This window comes from Oculina patagonica, chromosome 4 (genome assembly GCF_052425735.1).
Source record: "Oculina patagonica isolate OP01 chromosome 4, crgOcupat, whole genome shotgun sequence".
In the NCBI taxonomy this organism is placed as follows: Eukaryota; Metazoa; Cnidaria; class Anthozoa; order Scleractinia; family Oculinidae; genus Oculina; species Oculina patagonica.
The window spans coordinates 16708100-16732184 of record NC_135761.1 but is presented as its reverse complement, the minus strand read 5'-3'; the positions used below and the strand labels follow the sequence as shown (position 1 = coordinate 16732184).

Sequence of the window (24085 nt, the reverse complement as noted above, 5' to 3'; positions counted from 1 at the left end):
ATACATACATACATACTTTATTGCATAGCTCCCCCTTGGGGGCTCTTCCGCCATACAGAAATTAAAAAGATAAAAGATAAAAATATTTACAATAAAGAAGAAAAAAGAAAAAAAAATCAGAAAAAAAGGGGTATAGTTGAAATAAAAAATTCGCAATTAAAATTATATACATTACAGTTAAAGGGGCATTTACAAATTTAAAATATGTTTAAAAATTCTCTTTTTAAAAAGGTTCAGGTCATTTGTCTCTCTAATGTTCTTAGGCAAGTTATTAAAGAGCTTCGCTCCACGGTAGGCAAAAGATCTCTGCCCTGTCTTTAGTCTACACTTCGGCAGCTCAAGATCGTTTTTCTGCCTGGTGTTACGTGTGTGTGTTATTGAACGTCGCTGAAAACGAAGATAGCTTGGAGTGGCATTATTTAAACATTTCCTTACCATTACTAGGTCGTTAAAAAGCAATTTATCTTTTACACTAAGCCATTGAAGGGATTTCAGGGTCCCTGAAATGTGATCGTACTTTCTTAAGCCAGCTACGATCCTACAAGCATAGTTTTGAACTGACTGGAGTTTTCCCACATTCGCTTTGGTTGTGTTACTCCAAACCGTCGAACAATAGAACAACTTGCTAAATACAAAGGCATTTATGAGAAAGATCAGGGTTTTCTGGTCCAAAAGGTGCTTTATCCTGTTAACTCTAGTTAGTTTATGAATGCAGTCTGAAACGTTCGGGGTTCTGAGCAGGCCTTTACGGTTACTATAATAGCCCTGGGGAACAAATCGAAATCCCGTGATTTATTACATCTGAGCTAACATGGGTCACTGGTGTGAGACTTCCATAGCAGCATGTATTGCGCGCCTTTTGACTTAGGTGTTTCCGAATTTTCTCCACAGGTTTGTTTTTTGGGTTCAGTTGGACTTACTTGTTGGATGATCAAAGCACCTATCCCTGGATATTGGGCAGCCACTGCGATTGACAGAATCGACATTCATGATCCGCCCTACTTTGCCTGGGTTTCTGCTAAGTATGTTGCGCGTGGCATCTCAACGGCGTTTCTAATGGGTCTGTTCCTCAAAGTAGACGTACGATCCCTGGCCCAGAAAAATCCAGACGTCAAAATGAATCACTTTTTGGTGCCCGCTGTGATGTTGGCGATACTCGGCACATTTTCCGAAACTTTGATTGATCAGTATGTGGGACCGGTGGACAGTAGACTCAGGTTTGTGAAAAAGCGTAGAGTTGTACTATATTTGTGTGGAGCCTCTGATTTTGTGAAACCCTTTTTCTTCAAAATTATAACTACTGTGCCTGCCCTTCAAGTGTTTATATTTGCAGTCCTCACAAGCTTTTCTGCTCTTCGAAAGGATACTTTTGGCAAAGAATAAAACTCTGTCCCCTGCATATAAGGCATACTAGATAGCCGCCACGCCACAGGCAAAACCTTAGGCGTAACACCATGTTTTACAGATCTTAGCTTTACAGAGCTTCTATGTAAAATATGGCTAATTCACTTAATCCTAAGTGGCATCGACCAGACTCCCCCTGTGTGATATCTCGTGATCTAAGTAATGTAATGAGGAAAGAGTTTCAAAATCACCATCCTTTGTTTTTTTGGCTTTGGAACTGCTATATTTCTCTACCTTGTGTGGTTTTGTGTGTTCTTTCTCGTATTTTTGTTTTGCAGAAGATTTGTTTTGATAAGGTGCGTGTAGTGTGTGCGTTTTTGATTTTTTTAAAGGTTGAACTGAAGCTCTTTTTTTCAGGTGTGAAATCAAAGACCTAAGTCTGGATATTCTCTTCGAGGTTGGTCCGCCAATGTACCTCGGATTCTTAATCCATATGTTTTTGCATTTTCTTATCATCGAGACAGAAATCATTAAACGACCGGGAGCTCGCGTTCGACATCATACATTCCCAAGTTATGGTGCACTAGATAATTTTATCTGAGAAGAAGGAGCTACTTGCTTGAACCACGCAGAATGTTTATAAAATGAGCCAAGACTGGTAGAGGTTTTGTTGAGGTTCTTTTAAATGAGCTAAGACTTGCTTTTAGTATGAGGGTAATTCCCACTGCAGGGAAGGGTCCCACCCATCCCAACCCCAACACAACGGGTGGGTTAGCCCTCAGTCCAAGATTCACTGGCCACAGTTTTGACGATGGCGCCTCACGCCTAGGCATAAATAGATTGTGCTCGGCAACTTTTGAGCAACTTTTTGTAGTACCAGCAACCTAGGGCAACTTCTGCCTTCCTTGGCAACTTTTGAGCAACAAGTTGAAATAAAACTGATCCAAACCATAAAAGGTCGTTTTAATTCGAAGGATTTTATTAAAACTTTGGTTATAGTAAACATTATGATGCCCATCCAAGTAAACTTGCAAGGTTGACTAGTTAGAAACTTTAACTAGAAAATACGTATCTAGTATTGAAGTTATGTTGAGTTTAAAGAGTATATTGATTACAACAAAGTATTAATATTTCTTATATAACAATGGCTTTTTGGCCTCTTTTAATAATTGTAAGAATATTTCATGAAAATGTTTAAATGGCAACTAACAAACAAACACGTTTTGAGTATTCATCTAAAACAAAACGACTCTAGAGCAAGCAACTTTTCTACATTTTGGTGGCAACTTTTTGATATTTGAGCAACTTTAGAGCAACTTTTGGGTATATTGTGAAGCAACTTTTCCTGAATTTACTAGCACAATCTATTCATGCCTACTCACGCCTGTTTTCTAGCTAGGGAGTGGGGGAGGGGGGAGCTCAAGTGAAAAGTGGACGTTTTTTGTAATTCTTAACTTTCTGAATCAGATGAGTTGCACTTGGCTCATATGTTCGTATTTGAAATGCATACATTTTATGCAATTTTAGTGTGCCTAGGTTGCCTCATATCAAACAACTGTTAAAGTGGCACTGCGAATTGAACGTATACATTAATTTATTTAATTATATTGTTGTTAAACACTTGCTTCTTAACAGCTTAAGAGGAAATCCGCCAGGACTTCGAGTAGTTATTGGACAAAATTATGTACCAAAACTATTTACACCTGATTGCAAGCTTTTGTGTTACTGCTTCAAATATCGAAAGAAATCTTTTCTAACAACACCAAACATCGAAAACAAATTTCGAAGTTCCACTGAATTCCCATGAATCGCTTAAAAGATGTGAGCTTTTGCCCATAGCTTGTGAACTTTCATATATCATTTTCTCAGACTCTGATAAGAAATTGTTGTACCAGAATTATTTCCACCTTATTGCAAACTTTTTTGTTACTGCTTCAAATATCTTATCAAAAGAAATCTTTTCTAACAACACCAAACATCAAAAACAAATTTCGAAGTTCCGCTGAATTCCACTGAATCAGTCGCTTAAGACGAATTTACAAAATGGCTACACGTGAGATTTTGCCTATACCTTGTGAACTTTGAAATTCATTTTCTCATACTCTGATAAGAAATTGTTGTTAGTGTTATCAAGGATAATTAATCGGGCGTGGCCGATTTAAGGTTTACCCTTTGGTCGTCCTAGAGCGTAGTCTCCTGGCGCGGCCAAAAAGACGGGGATAGCTCGGGGTTGCTACAAAACCGCTACGGGTGACGCATACCGCAATGGTTTTCATTTTAGTTTTGACAGGAAATCGTTGCAGGCACACTTGGTCGACTTTTGGGTTAATGTGTAATCAGGTTGTGTTTTTTTGCTTCGGCGGAAGGACAGAGAAAAAAGCTTACGGGGCAAAGTACAGTATGGGGCCCAGTTCTCGGCCACTTTTGACGTAAACTTGTATTTCTTACCTCAGAAGAATCGCAGGAACTTAAAATTTTTCCCAGAGCTAGCTACATTATTCAGCTTTTTGGTGTAAAGCTATCGACCGGTCAAAAATTAATTTGCCCGAGCAATAATAAAAATAAAAGCTCCATTTGTGGGCCCAGTTCTCGGCCACCTTGGCCCAGTTCTCGGCCACTTTTGACGTAAACTTGTATTTCTTACCTCAGAAGAACCGCAGGAACTTGAAATTTCTCCCAGAGCTAGCTACATTATTCAGCTTTTTGTTGTAAAGCTATCGACCGGTCAAAAATTAATTTGCCCGAGCAATAATAAAAATAAAAGCTCCATTTGTGGGCCCAGTTCTCGGCCACCTTGGCCCAGTTCTCGGCCACTTTTGACGTAAACTTGTATTTCTTACCTCAGAAGAACTGCAGGAACTTGAAATTTCTCCCAGAGCTAGCTACATTATTCAGCTTTTTGGTGTAAAGCTATCGACCGGTCAAAAATTAATTTGCCGAGCAATAATAAAAATAAAAGCTCCATTTGTGGGCCCAGTTCTCGGCAACCTTGGCCCAGTTCTCGGCCACTAAAAAGCTTGTCCGTAATTATCTGTAAAAAATGCTCAATTAATTTTCACAGTCATAAAATCACTCTGTAAACCTATTTATACTATATCGATCCCAAATTATTTTTATGATGCTTTGTTTTACTTTAGAAAAGAAGGATTTTAACGCGCCTAGTTGCCTATGTGCAGGTTCTGGCAAAACCGCATTGTGTGACCCGTGCATTTAGATGGTTTATTTTGCAGTGAAAAGGTCTTGAAAGATTTAGGTGTTGTAGAAATAATAGACAAGACAAGAGTCAGCTCAAAACTTAGAGATAAGATTGAACTTTATTTTTAAAACATTTATTTCTTTCATTCTGGCAGCAGCAGATGAAATTATATTAAAAACCAAGCGCTAAGCTGTGATAGCGAGCAGGGTGGCCGAGAACTGGCAAATACGCAAACGTCGCAAGAAAAAATTTCGAAGTAAATTAAGACCAAAAAATACAACGGTTCAACGAAAAGTTAACTAAAGCAGAAAGCTGAATTATTCTACGTTTCACATGCCAAAAATTAGCTCGTATGGTGGGGGCTTTTGGATAAAATACGAATTTAACTACATCCATGAATTTGGAGCCGTAAACAAACAACTTTTTTGGGAATGCAAATTCACCTACCTCCGCGTAAACTCGACGTGTGAGCTTTCTATATCGAATTGAACGATCAAACTCAAGATACTTAAAGCACATGAATCAGTCTATCGTTTGAAGGAAATACCTTTTTCTTTTGATTCAACTGGAGTGTGAAAAAACGCGTTAAACACAAAGTGGCCGAGAACTGGGCCCCATACTGTACTGATATTCACCATTGTGAAATTGCACTTACTTTGACAAGTTAAAGTTATTTTTGTAAATGAAAAAGGTAACGTCATTGATGTCACGCAGTGTTTTTTTTTTAGCAAACTAGATGGTTTGCTGGTTTCTGACTATGAATGGGGGTGTGATCTTGCGGTATATTTTTTGAGCCTGACTCCGCCATAAAACTTTTTTTTTATTTAGCAAGAACTGTGTCGATTTTCATTTCTGAACAATTGGTCGTCAAGTCGTTTGTCACAAAGAGTAGAATGTTTGTACAGCATGTTTTGGAATTATTTTAGATTTGGTTAGTAAGACGCTTCTGAAGACCTGAGCAAAACATTGGGAATGTACAGTATTAATAGGAACTTGAATGGAATTTTTCACAAGTTGGATAAAGGTATCAACTGAAAAAAATGGAATTCAAAATGAGAACTTGGATTTTGTTGTAATTAAATTTTATCGCGGATTGGATGCATAATATCACGGCTTTGAAAGTCTTCAAATAATTAGAAAGGTTCCTTTCTTCCTTTTGATCTTATTGTTATTTTCATGTATTGATTATTCGAAAGTGGTTTTCGTTGATACGAAAAAAAAAAACGGGTTTTCACTGAATTGCTTGAAGTATTTTTAGACGTGATAATATTGGCTTAATCAAATTACATTGTGCACGAAATATTTGTTATTCTTTTGTCTTGAAACTTTGAGGAAATTGAAATTTTTGTTTGACAGTAGTGTATGAAAGGCATTTTATAGAACTGAATAAAAAATTAGAAACTTTGATAAAGGTTATTTCAAAGATTTATTTTGCCTGATTTTGAAGGGTTTCAGGAGTTTTAAAGAGTGCTGGTAAACGGCTGTATGTTGTTTGTGATTACGGATCTTATTTAGTTTCGAACGCTCTAATTTTTGAAAGGTTAAAACAGGTTAAAACCGGGCGGTTTCATGAGTTTTTTGGGTAGAAAGGTACGGTGGTGGTCAAAAAAAAATGTTTAGAAAGGAATGACTGTAGTAGCACGTAAGTCGGAGGTTTGCGTGAGTCACGGGGTATAGTATGCGTGAGCTGGATTTCCGGCGTCACAACGGCATGTTTTGTTTACTGAAAGATACACTCGACGTTTAGTTAGCTTAGTCGGCTTGGGAAACTATTTTAAAAATGAATGTTGTAATAGTTAATTAACAGTAATCTAGAATTAACCCACTCTCGATTGGAACCTTTTCGCCGCGAAGGAATTTTGTAAAATTTCGCTAGTGGAAAGAGGTACTGTAAGAACAGTATCAATAACTCAAAAGGATCGGAGGAACTTCTTTGTAGCTCTGAATTAAGACGTATGATAAAATTTTAGAATAAGAAACTTTCGATATATGGTTTTCATATTGTTTTTGTCAATTTCCTTTTGTGGCAGATTTTTTGAGAATCAGCTTTTCTTTCGTGTGATGACAGACACAGGACAGAACGAGAGGTGGATGAGAAAGATGCCGAAGATGAATATATAGGCACCGAAAAACGACAAGAACCGTCAAGGACTTATCTTTAGAGGGCGGGGAGTTTTGGCATACTGTATTTTGAGGACTGGACTGGACTAGTAAAACGCGGACTAGTAAAACGCGGAATTGTAAAACGCGGACTAGTATAACGCGGACTAGTAAAACGCGGACTTGTAAAACGCGGACTAGTAAAACGCGGACTCAGGTAAAACGCGGACTTGTAAAAGGCGGACTAGTAAAACGCGGACTAGTAAAACGCGGACTTGTAAAACGCGGACTTGTAAAACGAGGGCTTGTTAAGCACGGACTTGTAGAGCGCGGACTTGTAAAACAAGCGCTTGTAAATCGGATAAAACTAAACGGTTTAGCGAGCGAAACAATTTGTGTTTGAAGCTCTTGTGTGTTTCTTCGACGGCATATTTCTAGCTTTTTTGAGCACTCTATGGTCTGTTTTAGCGTGGAGATGTTTTTGCAGTATAGCACATGTTCGTTCTGCAAACCCCTACTAAAACAACGGGATTGATGCTATGAGTTGTGTGCATATGTTTCTTTCTTTCCACTACTTGACGTCTGCTGAGTGCAGTCGTTTTTATTGCTCGCACGAGGTAGAACGGGGCCCGTCCAGAAATCAACAGTCAATCGTAAATAAAGGTGACGGGCCTACACGACTCCTACGTTCGTGACATTAGAATATTTGCCGTTAAATGTTTAAATTCGGTCTTTCGACCTTATTTGCTTCTGACTTCTTTCTGAGGGTACTGTTTTAATTTGGGGGCAGTATGTGGTAAATAAAGGTGACGGGCCTACACGACTCCTACGTTCGTGACATTAGAACATTTGCCGTTATATGTTCAAATTCGGTCTTTCGACCTTATTTGCTTCTGACTTCTTTCTGAGGTTACTGTTTTTTTGAGACATTATGTATTGAAGAGAGCCGTAAGATGATTGTGGCCAAGGAATTCGAAGTGTCTAGAGGCGTTTTACAAGTCCGCGTTTTACTAGTCCGCGTTTTACTAGTCCAGTCCAGTCTACAAGTTAAAGACACATCAAGACCACCCCACTGTGAATTGCCATAGCACAGACAAAATTATAGTCAATATCTTATGTGTTTTTAAGAGAATTACATAAGAACCAAGGCATGTCTTGTCTTGCCTTACATTGACATGCAATAATTTGGAAATACTAAGCTCGTAACAGTTTAAGCATAGTTAGTAGAGGTGACTATGGTTTAAGACAGAATAAATCAGGAATTTGAGTAACATTAATTTTAGTTACGCAAAAATTGAGCACCAGAATAATTTAAATCCTTGTGTTCTTTCATACCTTGTTAAAGGCTTGACATGTGATAACACCAACATAACACCAACAACAGTTCTTTATCAGTGGGGATTGAAGAAAAAAATGGAAACATATCACACAGTTGACCCCCATGCAAAAACACTCCAGGATGTCACGGGGCTGTTTGGTGTCCGTCTGCCAATTTCTAACTTCAAATTCCAATGTTAAATTCACATTAAATTTTCAATATTTCTTAGTTGTCTAAATTTTACTAATTCTTTTAAAAAAACTATCACCTGCCAAACATCCCCAAAAATCACTCAAAAAATTACAAAATACCGCAATACATAGATACATGGGATGAGTGAAGTTTCCTTGGATTCCTTGAAACACCAACAAGATATTTCCGTTTAAGGTGGCTGATAATGGGTTTCAGTATTTCCCAGTCCTTATACTTTGGTTCAGGACTAAAAGCCTTCATCAATTGCTATTACAGTAATGGTATGAAACAAATGTTCAATCATTCATCAACAAGTTGTGATCATTTTCTTGACAATAGTAGTTCCCCGGTAAACAGTTGTAGTACTGTCCCATCAAAGTGCAATGCCTGGAAAATACCGAAAAGCACACGACCTTCAGGTGAAACCGCACCTTACAGTATTACCAATACACTGCACTTTGCTAAGTCTTAAAACTTTACATTGTCTATTCGTCTACTTCAATCGTTTATTTGTATTGTGTGAGATACATTTATAAATTGAAACCATCATGTCTTTAAGTAATAATGCAATCTCGACAACGTTCTAGATATTATATTATGCACACTAATACAGCTCATGCAAGCCCTGTGACTTACACAAACACAGTCGGACTGAGTGCTTAACTTAAGTAACTGCTTCGTGGTTTCTGCTGTACTGAACCCTGCCTTTCAAGGCAAAGCGCCCGATTTTAAGCTTCTCAAGCTTCTCAATGTTCTTGTTACTTACATCTTTACCTTTTATTAAGGGTAGGAAATAACGCAATAGGATTTAAATTATTCTGGTACTTGATTTTTGTCCAACTTTAATAAATATTACTCGACTTCCTAGTGGATTCCGTCTTAAATGTTTAAGAAATTGAGTTTTTTCTCAGTTACACAAAGATAGGTTTTCCACTTTCAATTGTCATAGTTTTTTGTAACAAATGATCTTATGAAAACGCCTACTTTTAGTTACACGCTATACAATAGAAATGGCCGCCATCTTTTTTTTTTAAGTGTACTCTCCGCCATTTTAAGTGATGTATTTATTTTCAGTTTCAACTTCATAGAACTCAGATATTTACTAGCTTGGTATAGTTACAATTAATTTGTTATCGGCATATAAGCAGACTTGATGATGATTTTCAGGCATAACTAATCGATGACATCAATGACATCAATGAAATCAATGAGTAATCAATGGGCAATCAATAGGTTATCAGTCGATTAGTCATGGATTATTGCCTATGATCAATGAGTAATCGATGACTAATCGATAGGCCACAAAATTTTTGGTTATCGATTAGTCATCGACTGCATCGATAAGTCATTGATTGCATTGATTAGTCATTGATTTTATTCATTACTCATCGATATTATGAAAACCGTATTCGACGAATAAGAACAAAATAAAAACAACTTATTAAATAAATGTAAGCAGATGTTTCCAGCTTTATTCTATCCAGCTTACAGTACATGTAAATTTAGCTTCAAATATCCACCGAACAAAATCCATAACCACGTAGTCGATTCTTGTCAGCGTACTTTTTAGTTTCATTTTCAGACTGGTTACTTCCTGTTCAGTTGTTGAGTTCCGTTGTTAAATAAAAAGTTGCACAATAAGAATCAAATAAAATATTGCACAATAAGAATCAAAAATGAGCAAGACCTGTTATCTCTTGGGCTTGAATATGGATTCGAGCCGCGCCCACAAAACACGATTCTGGAACCTTTTAAAATTTCCGACTAACAGAATAAAAAAAGTCCTCCGTCAATTGTACATGGAAGTCTCCCTAGAGTTCAAATACGTTTCTATACATTTCATGAACATGATCATGAAGCGGAGGATGTAGTACAGTCAACTCTCTCTAAGAGGGACACCGCCGGGACCGGCCCCAACTGTCCGTCTTAAAGAGGTGTCCGCCTTATAGAGAGCCGAGGTAACGTGACACCAGAAATTTTGAGACGATGAAGCTAAACGGCTATGCACAACGAATACACGTCTATTTTTAGTCGCTTACGTTAGCAAAACCTATAAAGTGGAACAAAAATAATATCAGAAATTCTACTTGTTTATTAATAACAAACGCTAATACTGTAAGTAGAAAACTAAATTTTTGGTGCCCATATGCAAGTTTAAGAAAAGAAGTAATGCGTTTTAGCGGTATTTTGGTATTCTAAAGGCGCTGACCTACTATGCTATATGTTGATAACAAGTTTTGAAATATGATTCACTTAAAAATAACTTTTTGTGCGTGTCCGTTGGCGGTTTCATAGTGTCCGTTGTCCGTCTTAGAGAGGCGTCCGTCTTACAGAGAGTTTTCTTACAGTAAAATGACTGAAAAACGGCAGGGACCATCACCAGGTGTCCGTCTTATGGAGGTGTCCGTCTTATAGAGGTGTCCGTTAAGAGAGAGTTGACTGTATACATTTTGCAAGGATGTACCTTACTACCTCTGTTTCCAAAATTGGATTATTTCTTGCGTGCATATCAGTCCGATTTTAAAACTCATTTATCGTTTAGGTTGACAAAGACAAGTTGGACCGTGCACCGATCCCTTTGTAGCAGGGTTAGTAAGTTAGTTCCGATTAGAGAGAAAAAATTCCCGACCAAGACCAATGAACATACTGGACAAAATGAGAGCCGAGAGAAGCAGGGGGGGGGGGGGCTCATTTAAAACATTGTGTCAGTTAAGGTATGGATAAATGATATAAAGTAGACTTTCTACCGTTCTTTAATGGCCGAACAAGAAAAGGTAGCTTTCTATTTAACAATTAGATTATGAGCACGAGATTTCTAATCAACGTTTAGTTAATGAGGGCGAAGCCCGAATCAACTTTCACGCATATAAATCGAGAGCGAATAATCTAATTGTTTTAGTATAAATCTACTAGACGTTTAAAACTTAACTAGTTTTTATTGAATAATGATATAAATGGGTCACGCCACAAGCGGATAATTGACAGCTGCACCACATTGCATTGGCGTCGGTGTGCGTTTGCATTTCATTCACGATTTATTGAAACCGCAATTTGCTCGAAACTGAAGGAAAAGCCAAGTTTTTATTGTATATGACGATTGAAAGATGCACTGACGTACAAGGGCCCTTGGAAGTCACGTTTTTTAAAATTCGAAAACGTAAACGATTAGAAATTTCTGAAAAGCTGAACGAGTTGTTCGCAAGGGAGAAACCACATTGCATTAGCTTACGGTGTGCACCTCTCACCTTCGCCCACATCGACCATCCCGTGATTGAAATCTCGAGCTCATAAGTCTTATTGTTAATTACAAAAGAAGAAGCACAAGTAGTCACAATCTGAAAGATCGCAGTCCAAAACTGAACATACACTTTTAATCCAAAATTCAAGAATAATCTAGTTCCCTCTAAAGCGCTAAACGCGCACAATCGTGTTTCGGCTGTCAGCTTATGGAGGAGAAAACAATCAGAGAACCAATCAGATTCGCGGATCTCCAATAGAACACGGCTGAGTTCTGTTGCAAGGTCTTGCAAGCTACAAGCACCTTTCTACGTACAACCTCTAAGATATACGATATTTTTCGCTACTGTAGCAACTGTTGTTACAATTAATAACAATAGAGTTTTTCTTGTATTCGTGGTTGACGTTAATACTAATTTCAATATTTAAAAACAGCCTGCTTGCGCAATTGCAGAAATTAGATAACTCGCGAAGGTTACAAGCGGATGAAACTTGCGTGACGACCAAAACTATTAAACGCCCAACAGCACTAACTTACTTCGTTTGATCTGTTTCTATTCATTCTTTTGGGGACGACCTCAATCTGCTAAATTGTAATTAAATGGATGAAACTATCAAGACACTCAAACTGTTTCTGAAAAAACAAACACACATCGAAATTCTTAGAAAGAAATTCAATCCGGGGAATTCCCCATATAGATTTGGAACGTTCATCCACCATGGGTGAACCACTGTGTGGTGGATGCCATGTGTCATTGGTGCACTGTGTGGTGGTTCATTGTGTGGTGGGTGCACTGCGTGGTGGTTCATTGTGTGGTGGGTGCACTGTATGGTAGGTGCACTGTGTTGTGGTTCACCAGTGGTGGGTGCACTGTGTGGTGGTTACGCTGTGGTGGGTAACGTTCCAAACCCTGCTCGAATTCCCTGCACGCACTGAATGTGGACTTTTCTTCGAGATACCAGAACAGCTTTCACTTCCTTCTAGCTGTTCTGGTATCTCGAAGAAAAGTCCACATTCAGTTGGAAACTCCTAGCGAAGATGGATTGGCTTGGCCACTCTGACTACTCAGACTTGACTCACGACAATCCCTTTAATGCCACCGAGCGTGATCTAAACACGACGAGATCTGCATCACAGGTCATCACCGCATCTTATGCGTTGCTGTTCTACTTATTTATACTCGTCTTGAGTATCCTGGGCGCTTGTTTCAGGGCATGTGTTAAAGTAATTTCATCCCAAGCTACGTTCCTCGTCTTTTTGATGGGGACATTGATGGTATGTGTTAATATTTTCACCAATTCAGGCAACCCCGAGGTTAAGATATACTTCCGCCTTGCCACTGGGTTTCTCGTTGGAATAGTCTTTGCTGTGGCTGGCGCGGCGTTCTTCTTTTCAAAACCAGAAGATAGAGCCCATCAGTCTACTTTGGCTCGACAGCAGCCTTCAATGGGGCTCGTTGTTGGAGCGATAACAATCCCGTTGATCATTGCAGAGATCTTTCTTCTTGTCGCAGCCAGTGCTTCCAAGAAAGATGAAACTTCAGAAACAATTCAAAAGTTTTGTCCCTTTGTTGTCGCAGACAAGTCCAATTTCCTTGTTCAGAAGATCGTCCAAGCGTCCATTTATATCTTAGTTCTACGATATAGGACCATCTGTCCACGGTACAAAGAAAATGCCCAATTTTGCTTTAAAACACTGGCGTTTTTTAACTTCATGGAATGGGTGGATAATCAAGTCAACGTGAACACCGATGTCCAGTTCAGTCACACTAAACAGTTGTACGGTCCTTGGTTTGACGTTTTTGCGGTTTTCTACGAGGCGTTGATAATAGACTATCGTCTTTTATGTTCTCTGTTGTTCCTTGAACATTCCTTGGAGGACGAAGGGGACAACGAGGCCCGGGAAACTTCCTTACCCCTTCCCAGAAATCTCACAATATCAGAACAACAGTGCAGAACTCTGGGATATATTCTCGGGTTTACAAGCCTTTCCGCGCCGATTTTTGGTGCTTTATATTTTGTAACCAAGCTTAACATGCCTGCATGGGTCCAGGTATTCGCCATAATAGTAAACTTGGCAATCGTTGGCTTTGGTGCGCTCTTTCTGCGAAAAAAATGACATAGATTCAGACACAGTGGACAGGAAGAAGGGGTCATCTGGAGTCAATATTATGGTAATGTGCTGTTTATATGTTTCTGTATTGTTGATCGCCAGAATATCTGTAACTATAACTATGAAGAAGGGGAAAGGGGGAATGTATCTTTGCCATCCACTGAAAAATAAGACGGGACGACTTCACGTAAACCTGATGCGGTTTCTATTAACAGTCGTTATATATTTGGGATGTTACACGGCGCTCCTCTTTTGCTTCTAAAAAAAGGCGTTGTGTGACTATGTCCTCGGAACATTGTACTTCACATAGAAATACAAAATAAAAAGCCTGAACGTGAAGTGCAATCAAAACAACTGATAAGAGTGGCCCTCCTGCAATATATCCCTTATTCTTCCACCGCTTATAAGACTTCCCGGGATATAAGCTCTCAAAAAGATTGGAATACATGCCCACCAACAACTACATGCAAAGTTATAGGATTATAGAATAGAATAGAATAGAATAGAATAGAATAGAATAGAATAGAATAGAATAGAATAGAATAGAATAGAATAGAATAGAATAGAATAGAATAGAATAGTATACCATTCTCACTCATTAATTATGCCGCTCATTGTCCGGCGTGGATAAGGTATGGGGAAAGATTGTGGCCGAGGCAATGAGTGACAGGGTGAGAAAACACTATAGCCGGTCTATTACGTCGCCGAAGGGGAGGTGGGAGGGTCGAAAATTCGCCCGGACTTCCCGGCTTGCGTATCTCTTTCGAAATGGCCCGAAACTAAGCAAAGGGATCTTTAAATACGGCGATTGTGCACGTGGTGATTAAGCATTACCTAACACAACTATCTATAAACAAATGGGGTTATGTAATCCACGCACTTCTGAATTCCGCGTCATAATTATGAATGAGAATAGTATACCATTCTCACTCATTAATTATGCCGCTCATTGTCCGGCGTGGATAAGGTATGGGGAAAGATTGTGGCCTTCGGCTGCTCACGCACCTTGCTGCTTCAGTACAAACTCAAAAGATCTTCACATTTATAGGAAAGAGTACCCCAAAAATACACCTTCTCCCCAAAACTCAAAAATCCCCTCAAACCCCAACCGGTATGCGAGAGGCCCGGCCAGGCTAGTGGGGTTACTTCCCTACACCATAGCATGTATTTCGATCGTGGCTTATAATGAGAGTAGGAGATTCAAGAAAAAACTCCTTCAAGAAATCGCCAATACCTAAGGCGGGCAGATTAAAACCATTGTTGTTACAGAAAGGAAAACGTAAGACAACAAACGAAAAATGAACAAAAGGGAAAAAACCCCACTAGCCAAGCCGGACCAGGAATCCGTCGTAAACGGATTATAGGGCGTAACTGAGATTACCCTTCTGATCGCGACAAGGCCAGTGGAGGGGGTGGACTGTTTAAAATTATTTTTTTTTTATAATATTTTGAATTTTAATTTTAAAACTTCTAGCTTGGGGAAAATAAAGGATAAACATCACTTCCATATATCCCACGTTGTTCGTGTCTAAACGTGGATAAAACATTAAACTCCGTGGATGAAAACGGCCAACCGGCGAGCTTTGAAAATTTAAACACTGAACCTACAGAGATACACAGATCCATAAAACAAACATGCGTGATACCTGTCCAATAAAGTTCCGCACTGGGATGGGTTACGTAACAAACCTTACGTAACCAACTCGTAAACACTTTAAACCTAAGCTCATTAACACTCTTACTGACACCAGTAAGCTCTGAAACAAATGTACATCAATGGGCAACTACTTGATTTTCTTGACATGCAAGCAAAACAATTCCAGCCAGATATACCGTAACGAAACACTTAGCACACTAACAGTTAAAATACAGGGTGCCCCCCCCCCCCCGGAATGGTCGATACATGATTGTTGCCAAATACCCACAATACACAGTTCAAACTTTAAACAAAACCGACACAAGGCTCCTGCCAACTAAGCTCAACCCACGAGCCAACCTTTAGACTAAAACCGACACGGCGTGTAACAAATTGTGCTAAACGCAAGAGCAAACATTGAGCAACGTAAAGCCGACACACGGCATCTGACAATTTCTGCTCGACACACGAGCGAACGTTTTAGCTACAGCCGACAAACGCATCTGACAGTTTCTGCTCGACACACGACACACGGCATCTGCAAATTTCAGCTCGACACACGAGCGAACGTTTTAGCTGCAGCCGACATACGGCCTCTGCCAGTCTCTGCTCGACACACGAGCAAACGGTTAAGCTATTACCAGCCGACACCCGGCGTCTGCCAGTGCCTGCTCGAAACACGAGCGAACGTTTTAGCTACTACAGCCGACACACGGCGTCTACCAATCTCTGCTCGACACACGAGCGAACGTTTTATAGCTACTACAGCCGACCGGGCAGCCGACACACGGCGCCGGCGTCTACCAATCTCTGCTCGACACACGAGCGAACGTTTTAGCTACTACAGCCGACACACGGCGTTTGCCAATCTTTGCTCGACACACGAGCGAACGTAAGCTACTACAGCCGTAACACATATGGTAATAAATTGCTATAAACAGAACTACGTAGATATAAAACACACTACGGGATAAACAAACGGATAAGCAAGCGAAAAAGAAAAACACATAAAAATGTTTTAAAATACCGAGTAAACTATTGCTGTACGCGTTGTCCCGCTACTCCGGCATGATGTGGAACTTGCGAAGCGGCAGAGAATGGACATGCAGTGTAAATCTTCTAGTTAAACAGCAGAGGCAGGGTAGGTACAGCCATGAACTTGAGAAAATAAACGACGAAACAAACTAAAGCACGTGGTTGGGCTTCGGCGACGTAGCGCGAGAGTATAAGAAAATTCGCCCGGACTTCCCGGCTTGCGTATCTCTTTCGAAATGCCCCGAAACTAAGCAAAGGGATCTTTAAATACGGCGATTGTGCACGTGGTGATTAAGCATTACCTAACACAACTATCTATAAACAAATGGGGTTATGTAATCCACGCACTTCTGAATTCCGCGTCATAATTATGAATGAGAATAGAATAGAATAGAATAGAATAGAATAGAATAGAATAGAATAGAATAGGATGGGATGGGATGGGATGGGATGAGATGGATGGGACGGGATGGGATGGGATGGGATGGGATGGATGGGATGGGATGGGATGGGATGGGATGGGATGGGATGGGATGGATGGGATGGGATGGGATGGGATGGGATGGGATGGGATGGGATGGGATGGGATGGGATGGGATGGATTATAATACAGTTGGAGGGACAAGTGCCAACTGATGGCGACATCTCTTCTCCGAGAAGTGACTGAGCGCGCGGTTTTCGTCCCAGAAGTTGCCAAGCAACATGACGTATTTGTTCGCGCAATTGCTTTCAGAGTTCTCGTGAGCGCTCGCGCTAGTTTTTGATTTGATAAAATAATTCGGAGTGTGCTTAAACGACGATTAGCCAAAACTGTCACTTATTCTCTCTACTGAAAATAATTAGAGTGGATAACTTCATTTTAAAAAAAATCCTTCAGTCATTTTACAACGTCACTTACAAACAGCATAAAACTATAAACGAATAAAGGTAAAATGATATAAAACAGCTTTAGGAGAATGCTGTGTGCAAATGAAATTAAACTCTGCTGCGACATACTTACGCTTTAAAATGTTAAAACAAACAAACGGTCAACTGTTCCACGACTCTGCTCTCTCAAGAACATAACTCGCTGACTCCGAGCCTACGACCTAAACTAGCTTGCAAATTCTCCACCATCGCCTACCACCTATAACATCGCCAGTTTTAATTTGTCTTCGCAGGTTTGCTGTTTGGGCGCGGTTGGATTTATCTGTTGGATAATGAAAGGAACTATCTCTGGCTATTGGGCATATACTGAAAATTACAAAATGAACATTGCTGATTCGCTAGACTTTGCCTGGTTTTCCGCCCAGTGTGCTACGCGCGGCATCTCGACTGCGTTTCTGATGGGTCTGTTCCTCAAAGTAGACATACGAGCCCTGCCCCAGAGAATTTCAGACGTCAAGATGAATCACTTCCTTGTGCCCACTGTGATGTTAGCGATACTCGGAGCTTTTTTAGAAACTTTGATTGATCAGTATGTGGGACGGTTCGACAGAAGACTCAGGTGTGTGACAACGCGTAAAAGTAGTACTTATTTCAGTACGGAGTCGTTTTGTTTGTTTGTTTGTTTGCTTTTTTCTTTCTTTTATTTTTTAAGCGTTTATTAGTGGGAAGTGGGCGTGATATTAAATCATTAAGATACCGAAACAGTCCCAGAAGTCCTAGTGAGGAAGCTGGAACTTAATCAATCGTGGTTTCTAGAGTGGTGCGGTGAATAGCTTAAAAATCATCTGCTTTCGACTTTCTGACTTTAAAACTCTTATATTTCTCTGCAATGAGTGGTTTGATTGTTTTTATAATCATGTAAGAAGGCAAATGTACATATAAAGACTGTTTGTTTTAATAAGGTTTATGCACCCTGATTTGTAAAAATTTAACTTCTTTTTTCCAGGTGTGAAATCAAAGAGCCAAGTTTGCATATTGTCTTCGAGGCTGGTCCGCCGATGTACCTCGGATTCCTAATCCATATGTTTTTACATTTTCTTATCATCGAGACAGAAATCATTAAACGATCGAGGGCTCGCGGTCGAAATCGTCAGGTCCAAAGTTATGGTGCACTAGATAATTGTATCTGAGTAACTAGCAAAAAACTAGCAACCCATGGTTTTATCAGTTATGACAGTAGCCGATACAGGCTTTCTTGGAAATCATTTGCATGTGTTAAGTCTTTTTCTTAGTGTGAGGTTAATTTGTTCTTTGGGGAAGGGTTCCCAAACAACCTCTCTGCCCCTAACACCACCGTACAACGGGTGATTTTGCTCTCCCCTACACGCCACAGTTTTTACAATCGCCTCTCAAGCCCATTTTAAACTGGGGTGGAGAAGGGGAGGTGTAGTGAAAAGTTGACATTTTGTACAGTTTTGTACATTTTCGAAGGTGACATTTTCTAAACCAAATGAGTTGACCTTGGCTCATGAGATCGTGTTTGTAATGCATAAAGTCAACGCAATTTTAGTATGCTTCAGCTGGATAGTCTCATATCAAACAACTGCTAATGTAGCACTGTGAATTAACAGTATACATCAATTTATTTAACTATTGATGTTTAACTCTAGCTGCTTAACAGCTTACACGTTTAACAAATTGAGTTTTATTCTCAGTTACACAAACATAGGTTTTCCACTTTCAATAGTTATAGTTTTTTGTAACCTTTGACAAATGATCTTATGAAAATCACCATCTTATTTTTGAAGTGCGCTCTCCGCCATACATGTTGAAACTGTGTTTGTTTTCATATTAACAACTACATACAACTCGTTAAAACCAAGAAAATAAAATAAATTTGCTAGGCTGGGACAAAAATAATTTGTTATCGGCAAATTAGCTTTCGATTTTTTACCGTTACATCTGATTTCCATAAGCCCAAAAAATAGCATTAAAGGAAACTAAACGATTATTTTTTATGATTTTATATAAATATACAACCAATTGCAAAATTGTTGAGACACTCTCCTGAAACATTAAAAAAATAAATAAAATGAAATAACTTCAATACCGACCTTCTTCTCTGCTTATCTGACGTGGTATAACCGTTTCAACATCGAAAATTACCCTCTAAGCCATGTGTACCTCACAATTTTAGCAAGTGGTTGAACGACCAATTATTCAAATCGGGGGAAAACTACCATTTTCAAATCATGGGGGTAGGCGTAGTGCCTTTGAGGGGTAAGTTTAAATTCATCGTTTGGTCCGCTACATTTTCGGGCATTTAGATAAAAACAAAATAAGAAATACCACGGAATGGGCCTGTCAGTGTGAACTGGCATCTCTAAGAGTTGAAAATAAATTTCAACCGCGCCCACAAAACACAATTCTGGAACGGCTTTTGAAGAGACTTTTGTAGGGACCAACTTGAGGTAGTAAATTGTTAATGAAGGATATTACAAACGCAGCATTCAAGTTCAGTGATTCTGGGAAAAATATCTCAAGGGATCTTATTTCTCTTCAGGCCTTTTAAGGGAGAGAGAGGAAGGGGAGGGGGAGGGGAGGGGGACTTATTTCTACCAAGGTATCAGTTACTCACTCACCTATCTTCTTCGTGCCATGTGGGACATAACGCCTCAACACAATTCCGCCAACCATCTCTGTCAGCCGCTGCAATTTAATTTGTACCTCGCTCCAGTTCTTCCTTCCAGCTTGATCCCTTTCTCTCTCTGCCGTTTTCCTCCATGTTGTCTTTGGTCTGCCCCGTTTTCGCCGCCCTTCTGGGGTCCAGGTTAATGCAGTTCTGCAGCCGTTATTTGGTTCTTTCCTCATTATGTGGCCGATGAATTTCCATCTTCTCTTTCGCACGTCCCAACTGAGGTTTTCCATCTCAGCCATCTTCAGGACTTCATTGTTTGTAATTCTTTCCTGTCAGCGTTTTTTAAATATCTGTAAAAAAAAAGCTTTGGAAGACGTCGATTTTGTTCTCATCACTTTTATTCATCTTCCAGCCATACATCAAGACTGGCTTTACCAGTGTCTTATATAGCCTGACTTTGGTTCGTCGACCGATGCTATTGCAACTCCACCTTGGGCTGTCACCTTGTAGTGGTGGTGAGGCTTGGGTGTCTCAATGACCATAAGAGCTGTGCCGGCTGGGACTTTGGTCCCTGGCAGGTCTTACCATGCCGGATCGGTCGAGGGGTAGAGGACAGACAAAGAACAGCCCCTGGTCCTCCAGGTTGGGGGCTGGGCGGTGGGCCAATCACCCGCCCCTTAAAACAAAGCAGATTACAGAAACCTTAAACACTCGAAGGTATCAGTTAGGATATGGATAAAAGAAATATAGTAGACTTTCTACCGTTTTTTAATTTCTCTTATGGTAACAAGAAATGGTAAATGGAACAGACTTCCAGTCTATTACGGTATGTGCTGCAATATATCCAACAAAAAGACAACGAGCCCCAGCTTTCTATAAGAAATTAGCACATGCAACCCAGCGACTGACTATTGCCAAAACGCGCTCAGTTTTTCCTGAATTTTATCAACCAAAAACCTTCAATAAGTCAGATATAGCGATCTTCTGTATTTAATAGATCAGCCACTGGGTTATGCTAAAACAATTCGACGGCACACTGTCGGTTTCTATCGGCGCCAACTATAAACAGCCGATAGAAACCTCGAGCTTGCCGTCGAATTGTTAAATAGTAGTACACAAGAAGAAGTTCAAGCAGTAGGTAATCTAAAAGATTGCAGTCCAAAATCTACGCTTTAAAAAAAAATCAAAAACAACCTTCCTTTAAAGAGCGATCGTGTTCTGTCAGTGATTATAGTTCACCACTAAATTTTCTCCGATTTTGATTGGTTTAAATTGAACACGTGACGCGATAGTGCCCGTCCGCCGGAGGGCACTATCAGCCCATAGTGCCCTCCCGTGAAAAAATGCCCGGATCGATAGTGCCCGCCCGTGACTGTTTTTTGTAAACAAGCCGCCTGCAGACAAAAAAACCCAACCAAATTCACTGCATTTAGTGGGTTTCTCGTCTGGTTTTGTTTCGTTTGTTAAATTTCGGCTTTCAATTGAGTTTTTTATCCTCAAAAGTAAAAAGAATTTACGATGCTTGTTTTTGTATGTGCGCGCGGAAGAAAATTTAGTGGTGAACAATAAAGACAATAGAGTGTTTCTGTCTCGGAACTATCGGTCTGATAGTTGCCCCTTGGAAATTTGATGTTCTTAAAACTAGCATATTAGCCCTCGAAGCTTCGCTTCTCGGGCTAATATTTGTTTTAAGAACATCAAATTTCCGCGGGGCAACTATCAGCCGATAGTTCCTCGACAGAAACACTCTATTGTTAAAATAGCAAACAACGGGAGAACCAATCAGAATCGCGGATTTCCAATAGAACACGGCTGAGTAAGTTTAATACGTTACCGTGATGAAAACTAAAAAGTGATTCCGATATTTCTCGCTACCGCATCACCTATCTTCACAACTAAATGCACCAACCATAGATGTTTTGGTTGTTAAAACAGAGTCTTTTAATTTCATAATTTTTTCATGGTTGACCTGTAAACATTTGAAAGCAGTAAATATTGAGGTCTGCTTGCACAATTGAATATGTTATATTGCAATACATTAGCAATTATTACGGCGATGTAACTTTGCATGCGTGACGACTTTACTATCAGCGGACAGCACTATCTTATTTGTATTGGATCTGTTTCTGTTATACTAACTCGATCTGCTAAAATAATGAAGGACGAAACTATAGACAGGTTAGTCAATTTGTCTAAAAAAAACATCTCTAGATTAAAGATAGATTCTTAGAAAGAAATGTGATCCGGGAAATTCCCTGCGTGGACGTATGTAAATTAACAAAGCTAGCGGGCAGAAGTGAAAGCAGTTCTTTAGTAGCTCGAAGAAAGTCTACATTCAGTTGGGAGCTCAAAGCGAAGATAGATTGGCTTGACCACTCTGTCGACTCCGACTTGACTCACGACTTTCCCTGTAATGCCACCGAGCGTGATCTAAACACGACGATATCTGCATCTCAAGTCATCACCGCATCTTATTCGTTGCTGTTCTACTTGGTTATACTCGTCTTGAGTATCCTGGGCGTCTGTTTCAGGGCCTGTGTCAAAGTATTTTCATCCCAAGCTACGTTCCTCATCTTTCTGATAGGGACATTGATGGTTTCTGTCAATATATTCACCAATTCAGGCAACCAAGAGGTAAAGATTTACTTCCGCATTGCTACCGGGTTTCTCGTTGGAATAGTCTTCGTTGTGGTTGGCGCGGTGCTTTTCTTTTCAAAACCAGAAGATGGGGCCCATCAGTCTACTCTGGCTCGACAGCAGCCTTCAATGGGTCTCGTTGTTGGAGTGATAACGATTCCGTTGATCATTGCAGAGATCTTTCTTCTTGTCGCAGCTAATGTTTCCAAGAAAGAAGAAACTTCAGAAACACTTCAAAAGTTTTGGCCCTTTGTTCTCGCAGACAAGTCCAATTTCCTTGTTCAGAAGGCGGTCCAAGCGTTGATTTATATCTTAGTTCTACGATACAGGACCATCTCTCCACGGTACAAAGAGAATGCCCAATTTTACTTCAAAACACTGGCGTTTTATAACTTCATCGAATGGGTGGACGCTCAAGTCAACGAGGACAGCGATGTCCAGTTAAGTCACACTAAACTGATGTACGGTCCTTGGTTTGAGGTTTTTGCGGTTTTCTACAAGGCGTTGATAATAGACTACCGTCTTTTATGTTCACTGCTGTTTCTTGAACATTCCTTGGAGGACGAAGGGGAAGGCCAGGCCCGGGAGGCTGCCGAACCCATGCCCAGAAATCTGACCGTATCAGAACAACAATGCAGAACTCTGGGTTATATTCTCGGATTTACAAGCCTTTCCGCACCGATTTGTTGCGCTTTATATTTTGTATCCAAGCTTCACATGCCCGCATGGGTCCATGTGTTCGCCATCATCGTCAACTTGGCAATCGTGGGTTGTGGAGCGCTCTTCCTGGGTAACAATGACATAGATTCAGCGACTGAGGACGGGAAGAAGGGGTCATCTGGAGTCAATATTATGGTAATGTGCTGTTCATATGTTTCTGTATCTTTGAACTTCAAATAACTTAAGAGAAAGGGAGTGTATCTTCGCCAACTGCCGAGGATAAGACGGGAAGAACTTCTCGTAAAACTGATTTGTATATTACCAGTCGTTATATATTTGGATCACGCAACGCTTCTCTTCTGTTTCTAAACAGAGACTTTGCGTGACTATTCAACATCTTTAAACTCGGTTATACGCATGCCAGCTTACAAGGCTTCCCCTCCCCCCCCAGCAGTCCTTGAACTCCACTAGCTTCCACTCTCTCCACCCTGACCTACCACCCATATAACATCAGCAATTTTAATTTATTATGTTTTACAGGTTTGCTGTTTGGGTGCGGTTGGATTTACCTGTTGGATAATGAAATCAACTATCTCTGGCTATTGGGCATATACTCAAAATGACAGAATGACTATTGCTGATCAGCCCTACTTTGCCTGGGCTTCCGCTAAATATGCTACGCGCGGCATCTCGACTGCGTTTCTGATGGGTCTGTTTCTCAAATTTGACGTTCGATCCCTGCCTAAGAAATATCCAGACGTCAAGATGAATCACTTCCTTGTGCCCACTGTGATGTTAGCGATACTTTGTGCATTTATGGAAACTTTGATTGATCAGTATGTGGGACCGGTGGACAGTAGACTCAGGTTTGTGGCAACATGTAAAAGAAGTACTTCGTTTCTGTGCGTTTTGTTTTCTATTTCGTTCATTTCTTTTTTCTTTCTTTTTCTTTCATGGCGTTCTTACGTTCAAGTTAATAAGGGGGAATTTGGCGCGAAATCACCTAAACAGTCCCAGAAATCCTAGTGAGGAAGCTGGAACTAAGTCCTTCAGATGTTTCTAGAGTGTTGCACGCAAAGCTTGAAAAGTTAATTTTAAGCTCCCTTTTCTTT

At 40.1% G+C, this 24085-nt stretch overlaps 3 protein-coding genes and 1 pseudogene across 5 annotated transcripts in view; 3 read left to right on the top strand and 1 right to left on the bottom strand.

Annotated features, from left to right (window-relative positions):
* The window catches only part of LOC144649808 (uncharacterized), a 65024-nt gene extending 62862 nt beyond the window's left edge, over positions 1-2162 (top strand). Inside the window, exons 2-3 of one of the 2 annotated variants that reach the window (XM_078509404.1) lie at positions 1099-1217; positions 1762-2162. In XM_078509404.1, the coding sequence (XP_078365530.1) occupies positions 1117-1217; positions 1762-1945 (285 nt within the window). In that variant the 5' untranslated portion in view covers positions 1099-1116 and the 3' untranslated portion in view covers positions 1946-2162. Of the gene's footprint in view, positions 1-831; positions 1218-1761 lie in introns of those variants that run through there. The other variant, XM_078509403.1, reaches the window with a different exon arrangement.
* LOC144649750 (uncharacterized) overlaps positions 1-12378 on the bottom strand; it is a 93292-nt gene extending 80914 nt beyond the window's left edge. Inside the window, exon 1 of the mRNA XM_078509331.1 lies at positions 12333-12378. The gene's annotated coding sequence lies outside the window, so the exon portion shown is untranslated. The remainder of the gene's footprint in view (positions 1-12332) is intronic.
* On the top strand, positions 12377-20338 carry LOC144649751 (uncharacterized; annotated as a pseudogene). Its single transcript, XR_013569935.1, has 3 exons — positions 12377-13561; positions 17332-17657; positions 18045-20338. The product of XR_013569935.1 is annotated as an uncharacterized LOC144649751 (transcript).
* A 1789-nt stretch (positions 20339-22127) lies between these two features.
* Positions 22128-24085, top strand: part of LOC144649749 (uncharacterized) — a 22306-nt gene continuing 20348 nt past the window's right edge. Inside the window, exon 1 of the mRNA XM_078509330.1 lies at positions 22128-23168. Coding sequence (XP_078365456.1) covers positions 22269-23168 — 900 coding nt within the window. The 5' untranslated portion in view covers positions 22128-22268. The remainder of the gene's footprint in view (positions 23169-24085) is intronic.